At 42.2% G+C, this 24,980-nt stretch overlaps 1 protein-coding gene across 1 annotated transcript in view; it reads left to right on the forward strand.

The window, feature by feature from the left end:
- LOC138453174 (cysteine-rich venom protein-like) overlaps positions 1 to 19,970 on the forward strand; it is a 242,167-nt gene extending 222,197 nt beyond the window's left edge. The window contains exons 6-8 of the mRNA XM_069605768.1: positions 7,816 to 7,901; positions 15,575 to 15,663; positions 19,514 to 19,970. Of these exons, the coding sequence (XP_069461869.1) occupies positions 7,816 to 7,901; positions 15,575 to 15,663; positions 19,514 to 19,638 (300 nt within the window). The 3' untranslated portion in view covers positions 19,639 to 19,970. The remainder of the gene's footprint in view (positions 1 to 7,815; positions 7,902 to 15,574; positions 15,664 to 19,513) is intronic.
- Positions 19,971 to 24,980: the final 5,010 nt, after the last annotated feature.

Genomic DNA, 24,980 nt, shown 5'->3' on the forward strand with positions numbered 1-24,980 from the left:
GGCACACCTGCTCCCTCCTTCCCTGCACCTTTGCTCACTATATTGTGATCAGGGGTTTGCAGGGTTGTGCCCTGCAGCCATCCCAAAAAGCCTACAAAAATTAAATAGAAAAGAGCTGCAGGGGTGTCCCTCACAGCTATCCCAAAAAACAAAATAAAGAAAAAAGAGAAAAGGACCATGCAGCATTGGTTCCAAATGCTGGAAGTGAAAGGGAACAATTGTCGCAGGGACACAAGGTATGTAAGGGTGTGGGTGTGTGGTGTGGTGAGGTGGGGGTGTAGTGGGGGTGGGGGTGGGGCCGGGGCCAAGGTGTACATGTTCTGGGGAGAAAAGACCAAAGATTATTTTAGAACAATTATCTTCTGTATTTTCTCCCTCAAACATTTGGATCGCAGGCTTTCAATCCAGATCCTGTATTTCCTGACACCGGAAATGTGTTTCCTTCTCAGGCCCTTGAGCTATCACTATTTTCACTCTGAATTTTCCCACTGCAAGCACAAGGGGGCCTTTCGCGTCTCCCAGAAGTTTGTTCTTCGCTCCGTTGATCTCCTCCTGCGTAACCAATTTATGTTTGTGTCCGTCGATTTCAAAGAAATTGAGAACGGGACCCCCCATGTATATATTGGATGCCTTTGACGTTGAACCACTTCATGAGGGGCTGGCAGAGTCTTCTCTTAGCGAGGGTCAGCGATGATAGTTCCTGAAAGATGGTGATTCTGGATTCGCCATAGGTAACAGTCCTCACCTTCTTTGCCCTCTTGAGAATGTTCACCTTGTTTGGGTAATTATGGAAGTGAACAAGGAAGGATCTGGGGCCCCAGGGGTGCCCACAGCTCTATGTATCCTCTCGATTTTGGATTTGTCTATGGAGTCATTCCCAAAAATGAGTTTTGTTATTTTGTACAGATTCCTTTTCAGGTCTCTCTTCGTCTCTCCTTCCTTGATCCCAACGATCCTGAGATTGTTTCCCCTCTCTCTGGTCTCAAAATTGTCCATTTTCATTGAGATCTCCACTTCTCTGCATTTAATTTTGGTCATCCTCATATCAATATGGGTTTCCAATATGACCAGTGAGGATTGATTGTGCTCCACCTCCTGCAGTCTCTCCTTTATCTAATTGATCCTCTGAGTGATCATTTCCACTTTTCTGCCTATGTCTGCTCTATTGCTTCTGATCTCATACATTATTGAGGCCACATCGTTCTTTCTCACCATTGAGTCCTCCTCTTTCCCTGCCATGGTCCCATGTGGCCCTCTTTCCTAGAGTCAGGCTTCAGGGTTGAGTTACAGCCTGCGAGCCTCATCGTCCAGTCCATGTGAGAGCCACCACCATCAAGTGCACTTGTGTGTGGTATTTAGGATGAGTATAAGTCCCTGGGGCATTTATGATCAGTCCCACATGTGGCGGGCCCTAGTGAACCCTATGTGAGTTCTTTGCAGGATACACAGATATAGAGATTCACCACCCGCAGCTACTTTACAGCTGAATTTTTGTTGGGCCTTTCTTCTCTGAAGGTGGGCACATGCACCTGGCCTATGTGCCTCCCATGGCCTGTGGGCCTCTGCTTTCCACTTTTGTTAGCCTGGTCCCCAGTGGCCCGTCAGGATGTCCTTTTAAATACCTCCAACCTCACCTTGGGACCTGGGGCTCTCTGCTTCCCACTGTCTCCAGTAGGCGGGCACATGCCCCAGTGTCAGGGTCCCACACCTCATTGAGTTCTGGTGGACCTCCAATCCCTCTCACCCACGGCCTTAGGCCTGCGCCATCAGCTGCCGCCTCTTGGTTGGGGTCATATGTACGTCCCACAGGCCCCTTCCAGTACTGCCACTAGTTGCTGCCAGACCTCCTCGTACCTCCATATCACTGTGGCAGCCAAGGAAGGAGCGCTCACTCTGTACCAGCCTTTGGGGGGAGGAGCTGTCTGCCATGACTCACTGGGGGAAAGGGGCAGTTTTTCTTGGTCCCCAGGTGGGGGCCACCCACCTGCAGCTCTCAATGCCCCCGGCATGGAGCTCTCCCCGGTACTGTGTAGGGCCTCATGTGTCGCTCATCCTCCGACCTCTGTTGTGTATGCAGGACACTGCGGGTGGGGAAAGCATCTTTTGCTTTCCTCGCTGTTAACGCCAATGCTGCCGACCCAAACTCCTCTCCTATGGCACTGATTGTGCCAGTTTTTGAAGCTTGGGGGACTGGGGAGTCTCGGACAGCTTGCTCACAATATTATGTCCCATGGGGGGGTCTGGAAGTGTGGGTGCAGGTCACTTTCCCGATCTCATATGTCGCAAGCACATGGCTAGGCTGCCATATTCCTTTAGTCCCCTGGTGGCCGTCCAAAAATCACTTTTTAAGGCTCTCTTTTAATTGTAGATGCTTTGCAGGTAAAATGGGAATAACAATGTTCTATACATTTCTCTAAGAGAATATCTTCATTAGAAATCCCTTCACTGAAGATCTCACCCAGGTTACTCAGGGTGGCATCCTAGACAGTTGGTTTCATATCTTGTTCTATTAACCTGGACCACTTAATGCTTTTACTTGCATGCCCACTCAAAGTAATTTCATCTACCCTTATTTGATTTAAAGTTTACAAAAGCTGATCCACATCAAAACGAAACTGATACATAATGGACTTTGATCACTGCAGAATTAGTAAGAACTTTGAAACAGTTTACCATGTTCCAATACTTGGTCATTAACGGGATGTAATGTTTAGCAGAGGAACCAATGGCACTTTGAAAAGTCAAGTTTGCTGGTCATTATAAAAACATCCATTACAGGCCCTTAATTGAAGGCTGTAGAGGATATGAGCTGTATCAATAGCTCAACTATGCCCCCTCTTGGGTCTATCAGCCACCAATAATGGAATATCCCAGACAATACCTTGGTCCTCTCATAGCACTCCCAACTCTCTGATAGGTTCGAATTGAAGTTTGAATTACTCTGACAACAAAATATGGGTCTTAGCTGATTCAGAATTTCCCCGGGAGCTAACCAGATCCTGTATTTATTCCAAGGTACCTAGCCCATGCAGCATAACGGGTCTGTTGTATACATTAAATAAAAGGTTGCATTCAGCACCAGGGGTACAAGCCACCAGATGTTGGAGATCCACTGAACCAGTGGACCAGGAAACAATTTCCCAATTTAGTGTGACGTCAACCCAAATTAGTAAACTTGTTCTAGGTCTCCCTTTCAGCCCTGTTCTGGCTGAGCTCTGAAAAGATTGGGACCCATATAGTTCTACTGCCTCAGTAGACCAGGTCTCCTGGAGAAAGATTAGATGAAACCCGCTTACTAAATAATTCCACCCTGGACCATCAACATGCTTTGCAACCCCTGCTATATTCCATTAGAGTAGCATAATATTGGGATCTGCATTGGTAGGTAATTCCTGCCTCAGTCAATTTATTTCCTCAAGACCTCTATCCACCGTCCGTTCAACCTCATTTCCAAGGCCATAACCCTCATGATATCGATACACAGGAATGACCCTCTGCACTTTGGGTAGATTAGGGTGACCTTGCATTAGGTCTATAGTACTTCCAACACTATTCTGACTGTATGCGTGAAATCTAATCATTAATTACATTCCCAAATGAGGATATGTCCAAAAATCAATGGCTAAAAGCCCATCCAACAATCCAAAGAACGTAAGAAAACCTGAATACAATCATAGGAACTGTTAAGCATTTGAGTCCGCTTGCAGTTCACTATTTCCTCTCTTATAATAGGCAAATATTCTTTTACGTATCTGTGAAAGGGGCCCTTAGGGGTCCCTCGCGATATGGAAACAAGGCAATAACCATACACGAAAGGCTGCGCCAGACACAAGGTTAAAATTCCCAATGCTAGGGTTTATTGCAAGCAAAATAGTCCCAATTGGCCAACTGTGGTCTCACGCCCCGCAAGGTGTATTCTCTAGACATCGAGGGACGCAAGAGAGCGAATTACGTACATCAGTTACATATATACAAAATGCATATCATACAATCAGCTATGACATGTTTAACACCCCCATTTTTATTGAGTTTCTTTGAACTTGAGATGATGATGGACATTTCCGACGAGTATGACAATTATGACACTTTCGATGTCTATTCTAGTAACAATGTGCAATTTAGAAAGTGTGGAGGCATCTTCTAGTTGTTGAACAGAACACAGTGTTTCTGTTCTTGGAAGCAAGCTGCACACGGGGGAAGAGTCACATTCCAAACTTTGCTATCTATGAGGTGCTATTCGTGTCCTGGGAGCCGACACGCTCTAAAGGGTTTTGTGAAGGGGGGCCGTAAGAAGAGCATAATTCAAGCCTTTAGCTGCATTATTCTAACATATTCTACCACAGTACAAGACTGGCTGGCAGCTGTGAAATGATTAAATGCCCCGCAGCTCTCCCTCATGGCTACAGAGAGGGAGCGTGGGCATTCCTTTATGGGCTGCTCATGAGGAGTTTCAACTAACTCCTCAGTCCCGCGGCCTTGCCCTTTCATATTCAGACAACAATGTTAACAGTTGAGCAGAGTAAGCAGAATTCGCAAGAATTGCAAGCTGCAAAGCAGTTTAGACAGAAAGCAATGAGCAATGGTTAACAAGCAAAATGGCGATTCTTCCTACGTTTAAAATGGCCGCTTGTTGGTCAAGCATAGCAGTCTGTATTTCTATAATTCTGTGCATAAGACGGTTGGCCTTCGGCCATCAAGATACGTTTATCATCCAACGTGCACATTTAGTTGTTAAAGAATCTAAATCTTCCATAATACCAGGGCTCAGTCTTGGTGCATTAAACATTGTAAAAGAGAGCAATATAGCTTTGACATTGTCAAATGAGTCACTGATGTTTGCTGGATACAGAAAGTTTGACATTTTCACACCATTTCCATAGGGCTGGGGTCGACTGCTAGAAAATAGTGTAAGAGCTGAGTTATTAATATTGCCTAACTGCAGGCTTGATGAACTAGCCCCACAAGGTCCCATAAGTTTACCCCTCAGGCCAGTGCACACAACTTGTCTTTGAGCTCCCTCCTGGTTGATTGTACACAGTTCGTTCAGCATTAACACTTCTTGGTTTCTGACCTCCCTCTCCCAAAGGGTCTTTTTAGAGCATGCTGAGGGAACAGGTTTAGAAGAACCAAGAGTACATTAATACTCCACTTTTGGGGTCAGAACTGCGGCACGTTCTTTGAGTGTTTTAATTTCACAAACCAATTCTGCAGACAGTTAGCAATTTTGCAGGATATAAGATGTTTTGTATTATCAAGAAGATCCCTATCTAGATTACTTATCACAATCATGAAAAGATGGATCAGATTCAGCAGAAGCATCAGCAATGGCGGCAGGGCTGCCGTTAGTGACTGATTGGACTCTACCGCTGCACCCAATCCGTCTGACATTAGAAACCTTTTTCTTAGATCTAGGGTTCCTATTACTAGGCAACTTCAACCCCTTTTTTGGAATTATAGACGGGGAACTTATTTGTCCCCCGGGCTAATTGATACGAGAATGCTATGCAGGCATCAATCACGCTAACCTCCCCAGATTTAATTCCTGTTCCCCCTATTCTACTCTCACACCGATGATAGATTCAGATGATTCAGATATTTTTCAAGGACGGTCAACCCCTAAACAAGGGTTCACTGACCCAGTAGTTGTATAAACTTCAACACAGGTTTCTTTCTGTGTTTACACCCCGCCCCACACTTTTGTTTACGGGAAGGACATTATTTTTCCCTCCTCCTGCCACAGCTTTTGGGTGATTCTTGCAGATGGGGATTCTGCAGATGTCCCTGAAAGATCCACGGGGGCAGCAAACCTTCATTGATTCTTACTATGGAAACAGGAGATGCATGTGGGTCTAAAACAAGATGACAGTCTGCATCAACAGCACAGTTATATGCGGCACCCCTAACAGGAACACTTACATTCTCCACCTGGTTTAAACTGCTTTCAGAGCAGTCAATGGGCCTCATTACGGGTCGGACGGTCCGGAAATAACAGTGGCGGTAAACCCGCCACCACTGTTAATTCCGGACCGCCCGATCTCGAGTCCTGCAGGCGGGAGGTGGCGTTCCCGCCAGGTCTGACCTGGCGGGTTTAACACCAGCCGCCTGCAGGCGGGCGTGGAAACACCAGCACCATCACGAGATGGTGCCTGCGTTTCCACTGCCCCATTCCCATTGAGTCCTTTAGGATTCAATGGGAATGGGGATTTACCGAATTCCGCCTCTGGAATTCCCGGGACACCAGGGTTGTAATGCCCTGGTAATTCCGGGCGTCACGGAGGCGGAATGGTAATACGAGCCCGGCGGTAACCGAGCTGGAAATACCAGCTTATTGCCGCGAGACTCGTAATGAGGCCCAATGTCATTTAATAATCCCCTTATCTCCGTTATTAAATTGTTAACGTCTTTAATTGATTGACACATGTATAATGTTTACGTTGTCAGCGCACAGGGGACACAGAGGAGACAGCCTTCCTTTTAAACATAATGGGAGAATAACAGACATGCTGCTCACAAGGCTGCAAATCAGACACAGTTGCAACAGACTGGAACCTTTGAAACCTTTGAAGCAGGCTCCTTATTCCATAACCTAGTCGTCTACACTAGTAGTTCAGGTGGGATAAGCCAAGGAGAAGGAGAATTACGTGATAAAGGAACATCCAACAGATGCCACCCGCCCCTTCCTCCCTGTGTCTTAAAGCCACAGTACTGTCCAATAAAGGGAATATCAAAATCCAACCAAGATAAAAGCATCCACAGACGTCTTCCATGAAAAGGCGTGAAGTACCAAAGCCACACCAGCTGAATGTTATCCACGACACACAATGGGCAGCGAATACCGGTGCCATCAAACACCACCCTCTTTCCCCACCACAGGCTTCAACCCGGGGTCTTGCCAGTGAATATATTCCCAGGGGGGCGTGAACAAACTTCTCCTTGCGGGCGGAGCAATCCTGCGGTGTCAAACACTGCGCCCTTTCCCTGCAGCAGGCTTACTTTTCTTTGTATTGGGAAATGTTGTGTCATCCCACTTGTGTGGAGTTGCCTTGTATATTGAAGTACATGTTTTCAAGAACGACACTTTCCATTGTTCTGAACAAACCTTTGCATGGAAGATGAAGGCAATGCTGTATTTCAGACTGTTGACAAAGTTGAAATGAGTATAATGCAGTCAATGATGTTACTTTTTTATTGCAGTCTAGGAGTTCAGAGTGGCTGAGAGGTAGTGAATAGTAGAATGCTATTTTTAAACACATTTGATATAAAGAAAGGCTCATATTTGTTCCCCACAAGACAAAGGTGTAGATGTATATGAACTAGATGTTTTCTTTTCTAACTGGAATCAATTCAATAATGGAGTGGGCAGAAAGGAAATAACACCACCATTAAGAAAAGAATGTAAGACTGGGAAACTACTAGATGAGGGTGCATATTTTCACGGATGCAGTGCAATTTTGCAACTGTATATGCACATGGACAACCCATTTCCCAGTCCATATATTGATTGCAGCAATTCCTTCTTGCCAGCATTGTCAATGACAGCCCTGGTTTGAATGCAGAGCACACTTGCACTGCTCCAGATAAAAGTTCTTTGAGTGATGTGACAGCGGATTGGAGATGTCACTCTGTCAAGTTCACTGTACTAATATTTCCAAATAATATTTTGTTCTAAAATAGTGAGCAATGTAACTAACTGTACACAAATGACTTTGCATGTTCTGTTTGTGTTCCTATGTATTAGTAAAAGTCGAACGCTTAGTTTCAACCTGACCTTACACATCAAAATGATATAACTTATGAATATGTTATCACTTCTAGATGGTTTGGGCCCGGTCCAATCAGATGGGCTGTCAAGTGGCATTCTGCGGCAAGGCATTCATATATTCTTGTATTTTCTGTCCTGCGTGAGTATTATCGAAATCTTCCGTTTATTTGTCAACTTATTCAATTAAAATGATTATTTACTGTATGCATTATGTTTCAGACACAGTTGTTATTTTCCTGGGGATGAAGGACGTTTGTGTGTGGGACACAGTAGCATTTAACCCACCATGATATACACACACACAAATGGGATTTGTGCAATAAATCCCCTAGTAGACACATCTCCCCAAAATATCTGGGATACTTATAAAGCAGATTTTGGGGGATTTCTGATCCCTCCAGTTTAACATACGAGGGGGATGAACCCCAAAAAGTAATTATGTTTGAAAAAAAGGTGAAAGTGTCTGAAAAATGGTATACTGCTTTTGCTTAATATATATATTAAGATGAGTAAAATACAACCTGAATACTTTACTCACGAAGAAAACATGTACTATTCTGTTAAACCCCATAGCAACATTTCATCAAGGCAGCAATGAACAATGAAATCAATTACATGGATATTTAGAATCGGAGCAAGGCTGTGCAAAAATTACTGCTAACCAAAAAGATACCGGATTGATCTTAATTTTTTTTAAAACCTATACATTTATGAACTATATAGGTTTCTAAGCCATCTGTCAAAACCTGAAGCCACCCAAACCAATTTTACCGACATTGAGACCATGCTCCTTCTGATGGAATTTATCTCTGCAATGAACAAACTTGGCAAGAGCAACACTCTCAATCGAGATAGCATTACAGTCGGATTCTAATTCTTTTTAGCATGCCAATTGGTTCCTACATTAATGATGATGTTGCTATGTTATCATCTGTTTGACACTGGCATTTATGACAATGCAGTTCTTCTGGATTCAATGATCCAATTCCCAGAGGCTAAGAGAGACCCCAAACATATTAAATGACAGACTTATTTCATATGATATGATATGATAGTTTATTCATATAGCGCCTATTCACAATGTGTTTCAAAGCGCTTCAAGGCAAGGGAGGGAACAAGGGAAAATACAATGAAATTTTTACAGGCCATGAAAAGTAAGGATGTGAAATTAACTATCGTACTCGGCCTGACGACATTTCAGATAGTGCAAGAGCTAAGACATAGATAAGGAAGAGATGGGGAGAGTGGGAAGGAAATGGAAACAGACAGGCGACTACCATACTAGGTGTGATGACATTTCTGGTAGAGGTCAGGGAGAGGGGTGCAGAAAGGTAGGGGAGGAAGTGACTATCATACTAGGCCTGATGACATTTCAGATAGTGCTGGAGGAAGGGTCATTTTTTTGTTTGTTTGTGCATTTATAGAGCGCTACAAACCTTCAGGTATCTGAGCGCTGCTTATTTCCCACAGTGTGTGGTGCTCATTTATCGACCTCGGAAGGATGAAAGGCTGAGTTTGGTCCTGCCGGGATTCAAACCTTCAATTCTGATAGAGTAAGTGCATAGAAGAAAGTGAGGGGAGGAGATAGGAAAATGGATAAGGGAAAGGAGGAGAGAACAGAGAGTCAGCCTTCAAAAGAGTGGAGAAGCAAGAGGGGAGAGTGAATACAATTGCAGAAGTCAGTAGTAACACATAATGTTGCAAGCCAGGATACAAGATGAAGATGGGAACAGCATGATTCAAGGCCACCATGAGTACAAGATGCAAAGGAAGTCCAGCATGAGGGTTGAGAAAGGGTGACGCACGGTGAATGAAGTCCATAAAAGTCCAATCCAGCATTGGCCACAAGACGGTGATGGTGAAACCAGAATTTATCAGGACAGACCCCTACAGAAGTAGGCCTGAGGTGGCTCGGGGGTGGCAGGGTAGAAGAATCAAGCAAAACAGGCAACACTTGTGTGTGAGAATGGTGGGGGCATAAGGGAGAAATAAGCGAGCAATACATTTGCAAAAATGCTCAACACTGATAGCTGTTAGTAAAATTGTGTATTATGGCTTTACATCAAGTGGGATTCCACAAAGGCAGACTTGCATCAGGTAATACTAAGGTTTTTTGTAATGTTACTCAGAACATGGTCATTTTTTATAACTTATGTAGGGGCCTAATCCATTGACGTCAACAACGTTAAACGTTCTCCGGTGAATGGTCTTTATCCCTGCATGATCTCATTAATTGGCCTTTTCTATTAAATCTATAAAACACCAAAATCCATCATTGAAGTAATTTAAATGATCAAACCCAGCAGGTATATTTGGGTCCACACCTGTCTGACACCTTACCAGCCAGGTGTGGTGTGCACCAGGGTTCTTCTTTGTCTCCACTATTGTTTAATATTTATATACGTCCCTTGATCAGAATCTTTTCCCAATTTGATCTGCAGTATCATTCCTATGTTGATGATACCCAGATTTACGTCCTGCTAAAACAACCAGTGGAAGCACTTAATCGAGTATTGTCTTGTGTAGACAAAATAAAAAACTGCATGTTGGAAAACGAGCTTCAACTGAATCCTTCGAAAACGGAAGTCATTGTATTTGGCTCAAAGAAGAAACTAACTAACATCATACAATCTGTTCCATGTCCAACACTTTTTGAAGTTCCAACAACGTTCTCACTCAAGGTAAAGAACCTTTGGCAGTCAAAATTGAACTGCTATTTACAGGTTTATCAAACTATAAAAACGGTTTACTTTCAACTTAAACTGTTGAAGCCTTTGCTACCTCTTATTGCAGAGAATGATCGCCAGACTATTGTATTGCCCCGTTTATTGCCATAGAAAACAAAAACAAATACATAGACTGCAAGTTGCTCAGAATTCAGCTGTTAGGCTCACCTTTTCTCTGCCTAGGAAATTGTTGGTCTCCCAGTTTCATAGGAGCCTTCATTTGCTTCCGGTGCAGCAGAAGGTTCTGTTTAAGACCCTCTGTTTGGTCTTTAAATGCATTAAATGGCCTGGCTCCTACCTATCTTTCTTCAAAAATCACAGTCTATCGCCCAAATCTGTCATTTTGATCTATGGGACAATGTCTTTTGGTGGCTCCAGTACCCAGATCCGTTTCATGGGGAGGCAGATGCTTTTCCTCTGTATGCCCGCGGACCTGGAATATGTCACCAATTGATCTACGAAAAATGGATTCCCTCAGTATCTTCAGAAAAAACACTAAAAACGTTCCTAATTGAGTAATGCTTGTGATCTGTTTAGCTCTTTGTTCAATGACTTTCATCATCTGCCCCCAGGTGCAGATTCTCCATGGTTCCATGTGATATGTAATATACAAGTCCAAACTCAAATCAAATGAAATCAAATCATCGACATCTCCTCAGAATCACTCTGACTAACTTGTTTTGTGAGACTCGGTTATCCCTTCTTTGAAACACATAATGTCCTTAAACACAAATGCCATTTTAGATTCAATTAAAGATAGCACCCCAAAATTGACCGATATGCACCTCACATTGCAGGGTAGGCTCGCATCTTTTCCAATCGCCTTTTTTTAGGGTGCTGGATAGACAAATTCTTAACTTGTACACATGTTCAAAATGTTATATATGCATCTGAGTATGTGCCAAGTGGCACACACGATGGCTGGTGCACGCTCCTCATGTCTATCTGGTTTTCATGCAGTATTTACACTGTGGCAGATTTCAAGATGGATGGGCAAAGATGGCCATATGCTATGCTGTTGATGGAGAGGACTCTGTCAGTACAACTTTCCTTAAATCAATCTGGCTCAACCAAGCATGGTCTCTCCATTTTGACACTCAAGTTATACTACTTTCTCTCAAAATGTTCACCTTTCTTTGAGAATGAGGGCTGGGCCTGCCTGAAGGCACTCTCCTAGCATTGCCGGCTCCAATGTAAGGCGGAGCGTATATATATATATATATATATAAGTGTGTTAATCTTTTTGAATTACTGAATTAAGACTTCACCTGGTACTTCCTACATCTGCAGCACAAAACCCCCCATACCAAATCTATCAGAGTAGAGCTCATCCATCCTCCTATTTGCCTTACCATATATGGTCATCACAGTCCTCACGTAGCTTCCACATTCTGAGAGTTACTCCCTCTGTCAAGAGACAATGAGAACAAGAATGGAACCGTAAAATAGAATTAAATGAATGGCAACATGTTTGTGGCTATGTTGGCTGCTTATGTTAAGAGGAGCATCCTTCAGGCTAACATTACATCACATTTGATCAAAGATACTCTAAACAGCTTTGAAGTGTCATATGCCAAACTGATTTGGCTGGTTTCTGTGGATGGTGCTTGCTGCTTACAGCATGTGGTGATATTGTAGCTCATTTGGCCTGCCATATGTAACAGTTTACAGCTCGAGGTGACCTTTACTTGATATGCTGTATCCACTTGGTTGTGCAGTGCACTTGGTTAGCCCATGACCCCAACACATGTTTGCTAAAGTTACTGAATGTTGTTGACCAAAACAAATTATCACTAACACTTGGATAAACTGTGAACATATTTAAGGACTTGCTTGTTGGAATCATGTGTGTCAAACCCATTGTTTAGAACATATTGCTACTTCCAGATGTGCTACTCTTACGCAAGACCTGACGCCATTTGGGAATGTCAGCATGCTTACTTACAACACAACATGTGTAGACCTTAGAAATGCATTAGAGCCCATGAAATTGTTGATTTAACTCTATTCCCTCTTCTATTCAATGCCTATTGTCTCTGTCATAACCTGTGCTTACCTTAGAGGTAGTGAATCAGTATTTCTATGCTATGAAAAGTAGTGAACACTTCACACTTGCTGACATATTTTCATGCTCACTGACAACTGTTTCAATTACTGTTTAACAAACTAATTCTTGACCTACCGGCAGCTGTGGTTTCGTTGACAAATGAAACTGATTATCACTGAATGTAGATCTTTAAAAAAACCATTGACTTGTATTTGGGCTATGTGCTTTGTAACCACACGATTCTTCATTTCCCCACCCTTACCCCTTTCCCTTTTTCATTCTTCTCCACATCACTCCCATAGCCTGCCTTATCAACAACCAGCCATTCCTCTCTATCTTCCAGTTTCAAGCCATTAGAGTCCCAGGTGCCACTCAATTGTTGTAATACCTAACAATCTAATACGAAATGTTGCTGGCTCATTGTATGGAACCTCTATTTTCAAATGCTGTAGTATTAATCAGGCTTAATCTCTTCAATTACCTCCTCTCTTTTTTTACTGTTACTGTTTGATAAACTTAAAAAAAAAAAAAGAGCTCCATTAGTTCTATGATTTCCGGGCCAATTCATGACATGCTCATATTCTAGAATATAGATAATATAGTGTATAAACACTGAGTTACATCAGGAGAAGTAGAGTCAATTCCACACACATTCTTTTTGATGAAGGCTTCCATGACATTGAAGCATTATTGTTAGCATTGTGCCATCACACCCAGAACACTGGATGTCGTTGCTCTAGAATCGGAGAGGCATGGAGAAGGGGCTGTGGACTGCATAATGCTACTTTTGATTTTTTTTCTGAAACAGAGTGGACTTCAGATTTACTTCTGCAGATGTTCTTACTTCTTGGTGAAAATCAGTGCTTCTTGCGCTTGACAGTAAAGTCATAAAATCCTATCCTCTCTGGTTCACTGAGAAAAATGATTGTCCTCATGTATGTGAAAAACATGTAATCAGGCAGTATTTATCAATATCAAATATCTCCAGGGCTATAATGTAGTGCTTGGCAAGATGGGCAGTTTTTGTACAAATACTGCCAGCTCCACCATCACCATCATTACTGTAACTATGGGCCTCATTACGAGTCCGGTGGTAACCGAGGCAGTAAAACCGCCTGGTTACCGCCGGACTTGTATTACCATTCTGCCTCCGTGATTCCTGGAATTACTGGCGCATTACAACCCCGGTGACCCGGGAATTCCGGAGGCGGAATGGTGTAAATCCCCATTCCTATTGGGGATCATGGTGCTGGTGTTTCCTCGTCCGCCTGCATGCGATCAGTGTTTTACCCGCCTGGCAAGACCTTGCGGGATTGACGCCTCCGCCTGCAGGATCACCCGGGTTTACCGACACCGTTGTTTCCATACCGGGTGAGTTGTGATGAGGCCCAATGTGTTGAAATGATTGAAATTGGAAACCTCTTTTAATAATTGTTCTGCACCTCCCTCTCAGCCCTTCAACTAATCATGTGGACCTCAGCACATAATCTCAAGCATGGTTCTGAATGTGCGTGTTTAAATATTTAGCTCAATAGTGTATTAATAATCAAGGCGGCATGATAGTGCCTACAATCGCTAGATTAAAAGTTTTACGGCATATAGTTATTTTGTTAGAGCCGATTTAAGTTTTTCATTGATTTTCTCTGTAAACCAAACTGCTGTGCTATCATCTATGTAATGTATGGCTGTAAGGAAACGTAATCAAAATGTAATACCTCAGTGGTTGTCTAAAGGGTTATGCATAAAGGTGGGACTCAGTCTAAAGGATCTACATTTAAAACTGGGATTAGAGCACCTAATGATAACTCATGTTCAGATTTAGCTGATACTTGTATGTTGTCCTGCTGTATGAATATTTGAATATTTACACCTACCTAAACCTAAACTCACGGGTTGAGGCCTTGATGGTAGTTGGTGCCCACATGAATATCAGTGGAGGGATGATCATGACTCATCTGGTTAAACACTAATTTCGAGTTTTTTGGTATCCTATTGGTAATTCTGGTGGGATGCTACCGAAACTGAATTAGCATTCTCCCCGCCTGATATCCCAGTATTACCAGGATATTCCAGGTGGCAGGAATGCCAGTAACTCCCCATTCCATGGATGGAGGTAATTACAGCATTTTTTGCCTGTGGGGGCCTGATTTACTGGCAGATCAGGCCTGGAGGTAGATACTTGACCCCACCGGAAACACATTCAATTTTACCAGCATTCTTTCCAGACCGGGAAACATTGTATGACCCCCCTTTGTTCCACACTATCAAGGTATGGATATGTATGTGCAGTTGGGTTCCCTCCCAGTTATGGTTTGGACTTTGGGAATAAGTCACTGAGACCATGTCCAAGCTTAAGAATGATAAGATATATGATCCCGATCGGATTTCCCTAGATATGATTACACTGGAATATATAAATGCATTATGGGTGAGATAGCTATCCCACTCTCCTAGAAGAAGGAAATAATTGTCACAACCATTAAGAAGAAGGGTTTTAGAAGTGGCCCTAAATGATTTTGACCAATATCACTGCGCAATTTACATGGTACAGTATTTGGCCAGATTTTGCAGGTTAGTTTGTTTGGGTGGGATGATAAAAATGAGAACATTTTTTCCATTGCAGCTGGTTTTCAGCAAGCAGAGAGAGTGTATATTTTCTTAAAGCCTCAGTTATCTGAATGAAGCATGTTATTGTACATAGACTAGACGCCACATGACAATTCAGCCATTTTCATAAAGGGTGACGCTCTTCCAAATACACACAAACAATGTGATGGCAAGCCACTAATGCCAAAAGGGCCTGAAATATCAAACACATACAAACTGTTACAACATGCAAGAACAATAACAGAAGAAATTACACTTAATGAAATGTTGAAAAACACACTTTTCATTTATTGAAATATAAACATGGCAGAACATGTATTTCAGGTAGAATTTATTTTGCATATTCCTGTTCACAATTACAGTACACTTTTTATCTCAATGTTTTTTGTGCAAATGACAACTCACGTTCACATTTATTTTGCTTGATTTCAGAGGAAATGATTACACAAGGATGGGGTTGCCATATGAGATGGGCACAACATGCAAAAGATGTCCGAACGATTGTGAGGATGGACTCTGCAGTAAGTTTCAATGTTTTGTTAATTTAAATATTCACATTTCCAAATTTCCTAGTAAAATACAGGAACTACTCTAGTCAACATGTCTTGGTAATAACACTCAGACAACTCTGAAACATCGCCCTCTGTATCATTTTCCTTCATGAAATAAATCTAAAAAGTAGGGAATGGTTCATATGAACCACACCATTTTCTACATTACACCCTAACAAAGAAAAGGGTTCCACATTAACAGCATGCATCATTATATCATCTGCCAATTTACTATACCCAGGAAGGCCTTTTTCAATTGTCTCTACAATTAATTTGGTTTGCTGCTCTTGCATCTCCTCTATTTTCCTATAACTCATACATTCTCTCTCCAATCAACTCTGAGTAATGTTGATGAATTGATTAATTCAGAAGGACATCCAATCTAAGCTCTTTCCAATAGATTCAAAGAAATATTGATATTAAACATTTAGGAGGATATCAGATGTTTGCCACCAGCAAGACATGGGGCCTCATTACACGGATGGCGGTAAGGATTTACCGGTACCGCCTTACTACGAGGTCCCTTTGCTTTTTGCAGGCGTTAAAAACCAACCCGCAAAGGGACCCAGGGAGCTAATTACGCTACCGCAATTTGCGGTACCGTAATTAGCGCCTTCCCCATTCCCATTGAGCCCTATGGGCTAAAAATGGGAATGGGGAAGGGCAATGGTGGAAGGGGGAATTACCGCCCTGCCAACCTTGGAATGGGGCGGTAGTTCCCCTTTCCGCCAAGGCGGTGCCGGTATTTTACCGGCATGAATCCGTGTAATGAGGCCCATGGTCTATTTGCCTCCTTAACATTTATTGTCTTACTGGGATGAGTGTGAGTGGTTTGTTGGTAATCTTTACTAGCTTGCCAAACTTCGGGTATACTGGGACCAGTATGATTGGTCTATTGGTACTTTTCATTAGCTTTTCCACATTCACTTATACTAGGACAAGTATGATTGGTCCCTTGGCAATCTTCATTACCTTTCCAATATTCACTCATACTGGAATGAGTATGATATTTCCCTTGGTGCAATTTATTAGCTTTCCAACCGTCAAGCTTTCAACCGTCACTTATACTGGGGCGAGTAGGATGGGTCCCTTGGAACTCTTCATTAGTTTTCCAACATTCACTTATACAGGGACAAGCATGATTGGTCCCTTGGTACTCTTCATTAGTTTTCCCGAATTCACATATACGCCCCTCCCGTTGTCACGATTGTGCCAGGCTGGTGTCACCGGTTCTTCTCGTGGGATTAGGTTTGTCCAAATGACACAACTTGCATGGGCTTCCGTTCCTTCTTCCTTCAGCTGTGGCCCCGCGGGGCCCATCCTCGTACAGTCTCAGGGTCATTAGCGAACCACATTCCACCCTGTCTAGGTCATGCTACACCACCTCCAGGGCTTCTTCCGGCACCCAGCTTCTTTCTTCCTGAGGTCCTGGGAGTCTTTCTGACAACAGACGGTTCTGGTCTGCATCCTCCCACTGCTTTCTCCACCCTGTTTTGAGCTTCCCAGGCTCTGAAGATGAGAATGTCTTTCATTGGTCCTTTCTTGGTTGTTATGAGGAACCTTTGGGGCCTCCCCAATGTAGACATAGCACAAAGTCCTTTGTTTCTTTCCAGGGCTTATTCATTTTGCCTCTTTCTAGCTCCTTTGTCTCAGTGTGGTTGGCTGCCAACCACTGAATACTCTTCATGGTTCTTCTAATCTTCTTCACAGTATGAGTGGTAGCTGAAGGTTGGTTATTGATAATATTGCTGTAGCAAATAGTAACTGTTTTGGAGGGAAGGTTTTAGTTCTTTGATGTTCTGGTTATTTCCTCGGAAAAGAATATAGAGAATTCCTGGATGAAATAGGAGTCCCTATCCCCAAGAGGGGAGTCGCGCCCTGTGATGTCCCGCTTTCACTAAAGTGAGATGGTGCTTAGTGTGCTCACCTCCCTTGCCTCACAGGGAAGATATCCCCATTGGGGAGAATTGATGAGATCCCGTGAAAATTCACACCAGTCACATTTTCTTGTTCTTGCTGTGTATTCTCCATTCTTCCTCCTTTTAAATCTGCATTTCCCTAGATTTTTCTTAACAGCATTTTTCCTTCTTTGTTCATTCTTTTCCTTTTTTCGATGTTCTGTTGTTCTTATGTGTTTTGTTTGTGGTCCTTATCCTGTTGTCTACTAAATGATGGGTATCATTGTACTGACATTTAAAACAGCAAAAACACTTTCTATGAGGAGGTTCCCACTCAGGAGGGTGTACAAGCAAGTTGTAGAGACATTTCCAAAATCCAATACCAATATGGTTGGCAATTCTCCCATGAACAAGCGTAACATCAGCAATCCCAGACACATGTTTTCATCTAGTTGGGCAGTGTCAGTGGAGTGAAGTGGAGCCTATCTAAGCACAGCAAACAAGTGGTCCATATCTGGAATGCTATTAGTAGTATGTGGTGAAATCCCAATTGTTCCAAATTTGCAAAAGTGTGTGAGGCCCTAGACTGAACACCAATAACTGGTTTTATGAGGCAGCCCTATTCAGGAAAGTCTACATCCATGATTTAAGAGGAGAGATATGCATTTGTAGTGTAGCACCAAAATGCTTGGTAATTGACCTAGAACAAGAGTAGCATCAGCAAATCCAGACACATGTGTGTGCCTTGTTGGGCACCGTCAGTTAGGTAAAAGCTAAGCTTCTCTAAGCACAGTGAACAAAGTGCTTAGAGAATCTTGGCATCACCTTTAGTAATTTAGGGTTACCCGAGGTTTTCAAAAGTGGGAGCACTCTCTTGAGAATGAACACAGCCAAATAACCTATTCTATTGGGAACAGGTTACCCAGCCGTAGTTGTCAACCCTCCTGAGTCAATACCATCCCAGATAACAGGTTATTTGCCCATGTTTGTTTTCAGTAGAGGCTTGTGCAAATTTGGAAAATTGTTGAGGAATAGCAAACAATAAAGTAAGATTGGAAAGGCAATGCAGTCTTTTTTTCAGTGGAGTGGATGTTTTAATTACCAAAACAGTAAAGGGCTCATTTTCATTGAAGCATGCCATTAATTAAATGTGTAAAAGTCCTGCATAAGACACAGATGCTACATAAGTTATGATTCGTCCTCGCCCTTCCTCTACGCTCTACAAATACTCCAGCATTTCCGCCAGAATGAATTTTAGTGTTGGTGCAAATGCTGTAGATTCCTATCGAGTCCGCCTACTTTTTACACCATCAAAAAACAGTCAGATTACATAGGAATCCATTCCAAACGCTGCCTGCCATGCAGAAAAGACAGCAAGTATGTACTCATTTTGCATGGTGGAGTTAAAAAAGGTGGCATACAACTGAGTATGCCACATTTGTATACTCCTCCTTTGCACTCCACCATGCAAAAGTGGAACATTCAGCAGAGGGGACCTGCCTACTCAAAAGTGTAAACTTAACAGAACCCCTCAGTGTAATTTACACAAGCTCAAATATGAGCTCCTAAAGGTTGCTATCGTTTTTAAGAGGCTAAACATGCGGGAAGATGAGTAATGGCTTCACGTAAACTGTCTGCAATGTAATAACCAAAGATGCATGAGCTGTAATGACTAATATGTTTGTAGAAATCATAATGTGCCAACTATAGCTACCAATCCTGTACCCCCTGTAACTAAGTTGCTGCAAGTAACAGCGCCACAATGCCCCTGGGCTGTCTGCGCGCCATATAAATAAATAAATAAATAAATGAATAAAGCAAAATAATATTTAATAAATAGTTGGATCAACAAAAATTGTTAAGTATGAACATTTCTGTCTAGAAAAATGAATGTCATTTTTTATTTCGTTTTTCTATTCTAGCTAATCCTTGTCCTTACACTGACAAATATGTAAATTGTGACGAAATGAAAGACGACTGCGAATTCGACTCACTTGTGAGGGAAGGGTGCAAAGCAACATGCCAATGCACTACAGAAATAAAGTAAAAACATCCAGAAGATTCTGCAGAAAAACTCCGGTTATGGAAAAGCGACGAGAGAACCATCTATATTTCATAGAACATTATATTTCTGAATTAAAGTATCAACTGTTTATGTATACGATCCCCAACAGCATACCTTCCCTCCAGAGGTCTATCAAGCACTTCAAACTATATCCGAATAAAATCCTCATCCGGGTGAGAACCTTGGTCCAGTTTCTCTGATGTTCCTGAAAATCCTGAGCAAAAAGACGAAAAACAATTGTTAATCTTTAATGTGTGGGATCACCAGGCACAATATCTAGATGTAGAGCACAATAAAGCATTAAAATGCCGAGACACATTGAGACTGATTTGTTGATGCCAATGCCCTACGGGGGCACGCCATGGGCCTGATTAAAGACACGTTTCACGTGTGCAAGTACACATTTGTACAGAATTAGCACTCAGGGTTTACATTGCTGTAGTGCAAACGTGTATTCTTTCTCTGCATTTTCTACACCAGTGCTCCATTTGCCCTCCTGCTAACGGGGCTTGTACTAGCACTAGGACCCATTGTGTTCTGTGTAAAAAAATAAGTTGGGAGGCTACGTCTTTAAACTAGGGCATGTGTTTCCCTAATGCTAATACTGTGCACAATTGCACTTTCACCTGAGCAACATGCGTGACATATGGCCCACTATTTACTGAGCAACATACTGTGCAGTTTACAAAAGTAAAACATCCTACATCATGTATTGTACTGTTCATGTGTGCTGTGTTCCTGCAACACTTTATGTCCATGTATAATTAGCTTGTGGAAGAAAATGAATTACATTTAAAGGACATATTAGGTTGTCCATGTTGGACCAGGTGCCGCTCTCTAGGTTCAATTTGCTCTTGTTTGGATGTTATGGTGCCTAATATTGGGTAATCTTAAAAACCGCGTATAGGTTACATATCATCTATGCTACGCCCACACACTCATTTTTTCATGTTAGCATGGATAAAAAGTCTAAGAGCACCAGCTAAAACCCTGCGTTGCTTTTTCTAGTTTAAGAATAACAGAATTCAATAATCGCGATCTTGCTACACTTTGCACATTCTGAAGTCATATTTCAGCCACAACAAATGAAACATGTTTTCCTTTTTTATTAATCACTAATAGAATTGCTGAATATTTTATTGCTATCTTTCACAGATATCAATATGTCTTCCTCTTCTTGTGAATTATATTTAAACACCCTTATATTACCATTAAAAGTTATCACAATCAATCAATATTTAGTTGTTCTTCTTATTGCCTGGTTTCATATATTGTTTGAGTGCTATGTCCTAGCCAACAATTTTTGAGTCCTGGTGGATTTTCATAGGGCCAGGACCCCACACATGAAGGAAGTCAAGGATTCATGTTGTTTCAATCAAACATGTCCCACTATACCTCCCTTTCAGGCATTTAACAGGCCTACCATTGAACTCTTTATTTATGTTGAAGATGGACTGTAGTGAGGCTAGATTCTAGTCTCTCTAGACGCGATCTCTCCAATCGAGCCATAGGTCTCATCACTGGCTGTTTTTTAGGACTACAATCCTCTTTAAAAGTATTCTTCCTAATAGAATTCAGTCTCTGAAGGCTTCTTTATTCTTCAATATTTGCTATATAACATCAAAGTTCTCCAACATTTTGGCCATTCATTGTTTCACAATTTGTTGACATAAGCTATGGAACACCCTCCCCATTAATATTACAATGGAACTAAACAATCTGCGATTTAGTGCTCTTCTTAAAACCTTTCAATTTACAGGCAAGTCGTTCCCACTCATTTCGCTCCCGCTCATTCACCATATATGTTTGTATTTTGGGCCATATGCATTGTCTGAAAGAATGTGCTAAGAAAATATGGTAAACGTTCAACCTGTAACTTACCACAAACCCTCAAGTAGATTTTGAGGAAAAACACTTTTGGTATGTCATCGGGTGATTTCACATAAAACACAAGTGAGTGCATTTCAGCCAATCAACATCCATGGGGCTGGCAAAATTGAGCCATCTGATAAGTGGGGAAAGTGGGTGGATTAACCGAACAGACCAATCAGCAGTTACGACAATGTTGGGCATCTTCAGAAAAAGAAGAGAAAAGGCATTACTCTTTTTTATGGCCGTATTAAACATCAAAGCTGTGCAAATATGTTTGTAGCAACTCACAATATATCTGTTAATAAAACAAAAAGCTGTAGCCCAATAAAAGTTGTGACCGTTTTTATTTACTTTAAAAAAGATGAAATACATTACATGGACGCGGTAGCGTCCATGTAGTTATGGTTAAGTTGGTGTTTCCATAGGAAGAGCATTTTTTGGGTGGCTTATAACATTGCTTCCTCTGGACGAATCCTCACCAAACTTTACACAAAAAGTATATGGCCCACTCTGATTTTTTTTGCAGAGTTTGGAGAGGTTCGGTCCAGGGGGGGAAAAGTTATAGGGGGGGTCCCAAAACTTTTGTTTTTTCCCATAGACATAATGGGAAAAAAACTGTGTGCACGCCTACAGCCCAAACCGCTGGACGGATTTACACCAAATTTGCGGCAGGAGCGGGGGCTTGGTCCCGAAAGCGTGCTTTTGCAAATTTGGTGTAAATCCGTCCAGTAGTTTTTTTTTAAAATTACCAAAATGTAAGGCAAAAAAATTAGTGATATCTCCGTTCGCTCTGCGGACGGACTTCCTGGTTCGCTCCACGGACAGTGCCCTGATTGGCCGAGTGGCTTGCGTGATGTCCGTGGACATGCAACGTGTTCGCTGATTGGACGGCGTGGTGCGTGAAGCGCGTCAGATTTTCTGTGGCGCCTGCCATCTTGCATTCTCCGACGACCGCGAACAGCGCAGTGAAAAGTGGATTAAAAATTGTATTTAATGGAGTGTGTTGGTGTGTAAGAGTGTGTGGGGGAGTATGAGATAGGTTCAATGTTCTGTTTTTTTTATATGCTAGACACATTTGTTGTGTTCGATTTGTCTGCGGACAACACGGCTGTTCTGAAATGTTCTATATAAACTAAATGGTGGGGTGTTCTGAGGACAGAGTATTTGTCCATTTTGTTCGCAAGCAAGCTAAAATTGAGCTAAGAACACTTGCGGTGTCCTTAAATGTTCGTACATAAACAAAATGGGGGTGTCCTGAGGACGCTGTCCGTGGTGTACTCTGGCAAGTTGAATGTGTTCTAAGAACACTCGTGGTGTCCTGAGATGCTCTGATTACTTAGCGGTAATCTTCATTACTCCTAGTCCCACTCTTCCTAGTCATAGTACTGACGCCCCTCCTCACCCTCCCTGCGGGGTAGGTCCCATGCTCCGGCTTGGTAATATGAAACTGAGTGATGTGGATGTTGGGGAGGAGTTATAGGAATTTAAAAAATAGAAGAAGTTCCTGTGTCGGAGGCAGGGGCCTCATGAAGTAAGTACTGGGACGAGGAGGAGAGGACGTGGAGGTAATGTTTGCACTTAAACGAAATGGGGATGTTCTGAGAACGCTGTTCGTATTGTTCATTGTCAGGTTGAAAGTGTTCTAAGAACCCTCCTTATGTCCGTTGACATTACAATTTCCTATGGGCCTTACCCGACTTTTTGTCCACTAAACAAACAATAAATCAGGCTGCTGTGCGCCGACATTATGTGTTAATCCTATCACTTGCCCCATCGACCTGGCTGACCTGCTTTTGCGACACTAAATCATATCTCACGCCCCTAAGCCTGACATTATCAAAGCATTCATATTCCCCGTCTCTCTCCGTGACGGTACAGGGTGCTTAGCCATACGCGCCCAGTCGTCTCCAGTCCTACGCGACTTTACACAGAACCCGGGAAAACAACACAGATCATCTCACAACACAGCGCGCAACAATTCGGAATATGAAACTGTGATTTAAAAGCAAACAGCAAGATTGTACATTTCGTAAAGTACTTTTATTTGACATCAAATGTTTAGAAAATATTCAGCGATTTGCATTTGTCTTTGCTATTGATCCGCAAAAGTTCATCTTGAGTCAAGCGCTGCTCCTTTGCGGTACACAGGGTGTTGGTTTATGATAAAAGAAGCACTATGGTCGCACTAATAATCGGAAGGCTGTTCCAACAACGAGGCATTAGACCACCATAATGGTTGGTATGTTGCTTCTAGCCGCTAGTACCGCGTACGGGCATATTGGTCCTTGGCGATTGTCCCATAAAATGGTAAGGGTCATGAAGTTGTTTAGAAGTAGCTGCACCTGGCAGTTAAAAAATGTGTCGGCCGGGGTCTGAAAATCAAGGCATTCACAGTAGGGAAGGACGTACCTGTTTTAAAAAACATAAATTAGTCTCACCAGCCGATCTTCATTAAAAATATTCATTTTATTTATTAGGGCGTGAAACTATTTGCTAGCGAGGATAGTGCAACGGACTATGTTAACTTATTCCCATTAATCCACCCTCTGTCCTCTGCCTTTTTCAGAGCCCTCCAAGTGACAGGGGACCAATTCGGCGGTGATAGTGCGCGGTAGAAAACACTTTGCCACATTGAACGAACAAGTACAACTTAACCGGGCTTTAACGCCACGCTATTGTTATTATATTCCGGTATAAAATAATCTAAAGGGTTACTTACATTATATTGGCATTTTCCATTGTCTAAGTGTAGTGCAGTCCCAAAATACGACTCCGTCTGTGACAACGATCTTTCTCATAGTGATATAATATATAAAAGTGGTTTTGTTTCAGAAATGTCATCCTTATCGTGTCTTACATTTTTGCAACACTCCTTCAAAAGAAGTCTTTTATCACGATCCCTGTCCGTCAAGGTCAAAAAACAATAGAACCTTATAGTGCGAGTTGTTGGCCTCTCCGGCACGCAAGCAAAAAATGGAAGCAGCTGACCTTCACTGTAAACGACCATAAATTCTTAGTTTGCAACATTCTGTGTACAGCCATCTCTGAGAAATTGCTTTTTACACTCCATCTTTGTATATTGTTTGCGTGCTAATAAAAAAACTTTGTTAATGGGGCGTTATGGTTAAGTTACGCTGCTAAAAACCGATGAAATTCAGTGAAAAAAACTTTGTTAATGGGACGTTATTGTTCCAAGTAAAACCGAAAAACCCCTGAAATTCGCCAGTTATGGTAAGCAAAGCAACCACAACTCGCGCCACCACCGTGCACTGCTAAAACTAACACCCACGACATCAAAGATGACATCACAAATGTCATTGATGACATCACTGATGACATCATATGTGTATGTACTTTTCATGAAATATGTGTACAAGGGATTCTTATTATAATGTTGCGAAAAAAGTGTCAAGGATCATTGCAATAAATATCATACCCTAATTAGTGCTTTG

The sequence above is a fragment of the Ambystoma mexicanum genome, chromosome 4p (assembly GCF_040938575.1).
Source record: "Ambystoma mexicanum isolate Mex_15411 chromosome 4p, UKY_AmexF1_1, whole genome shotgun sequence".
NCBI classification, from domain to species: domain Eukaryota; kingdom Metazoa; phylum Chordata; class Amphibia; order Caudata; family Ambystomatidae; genus Ambystoma; species Ambystoma mexicanum.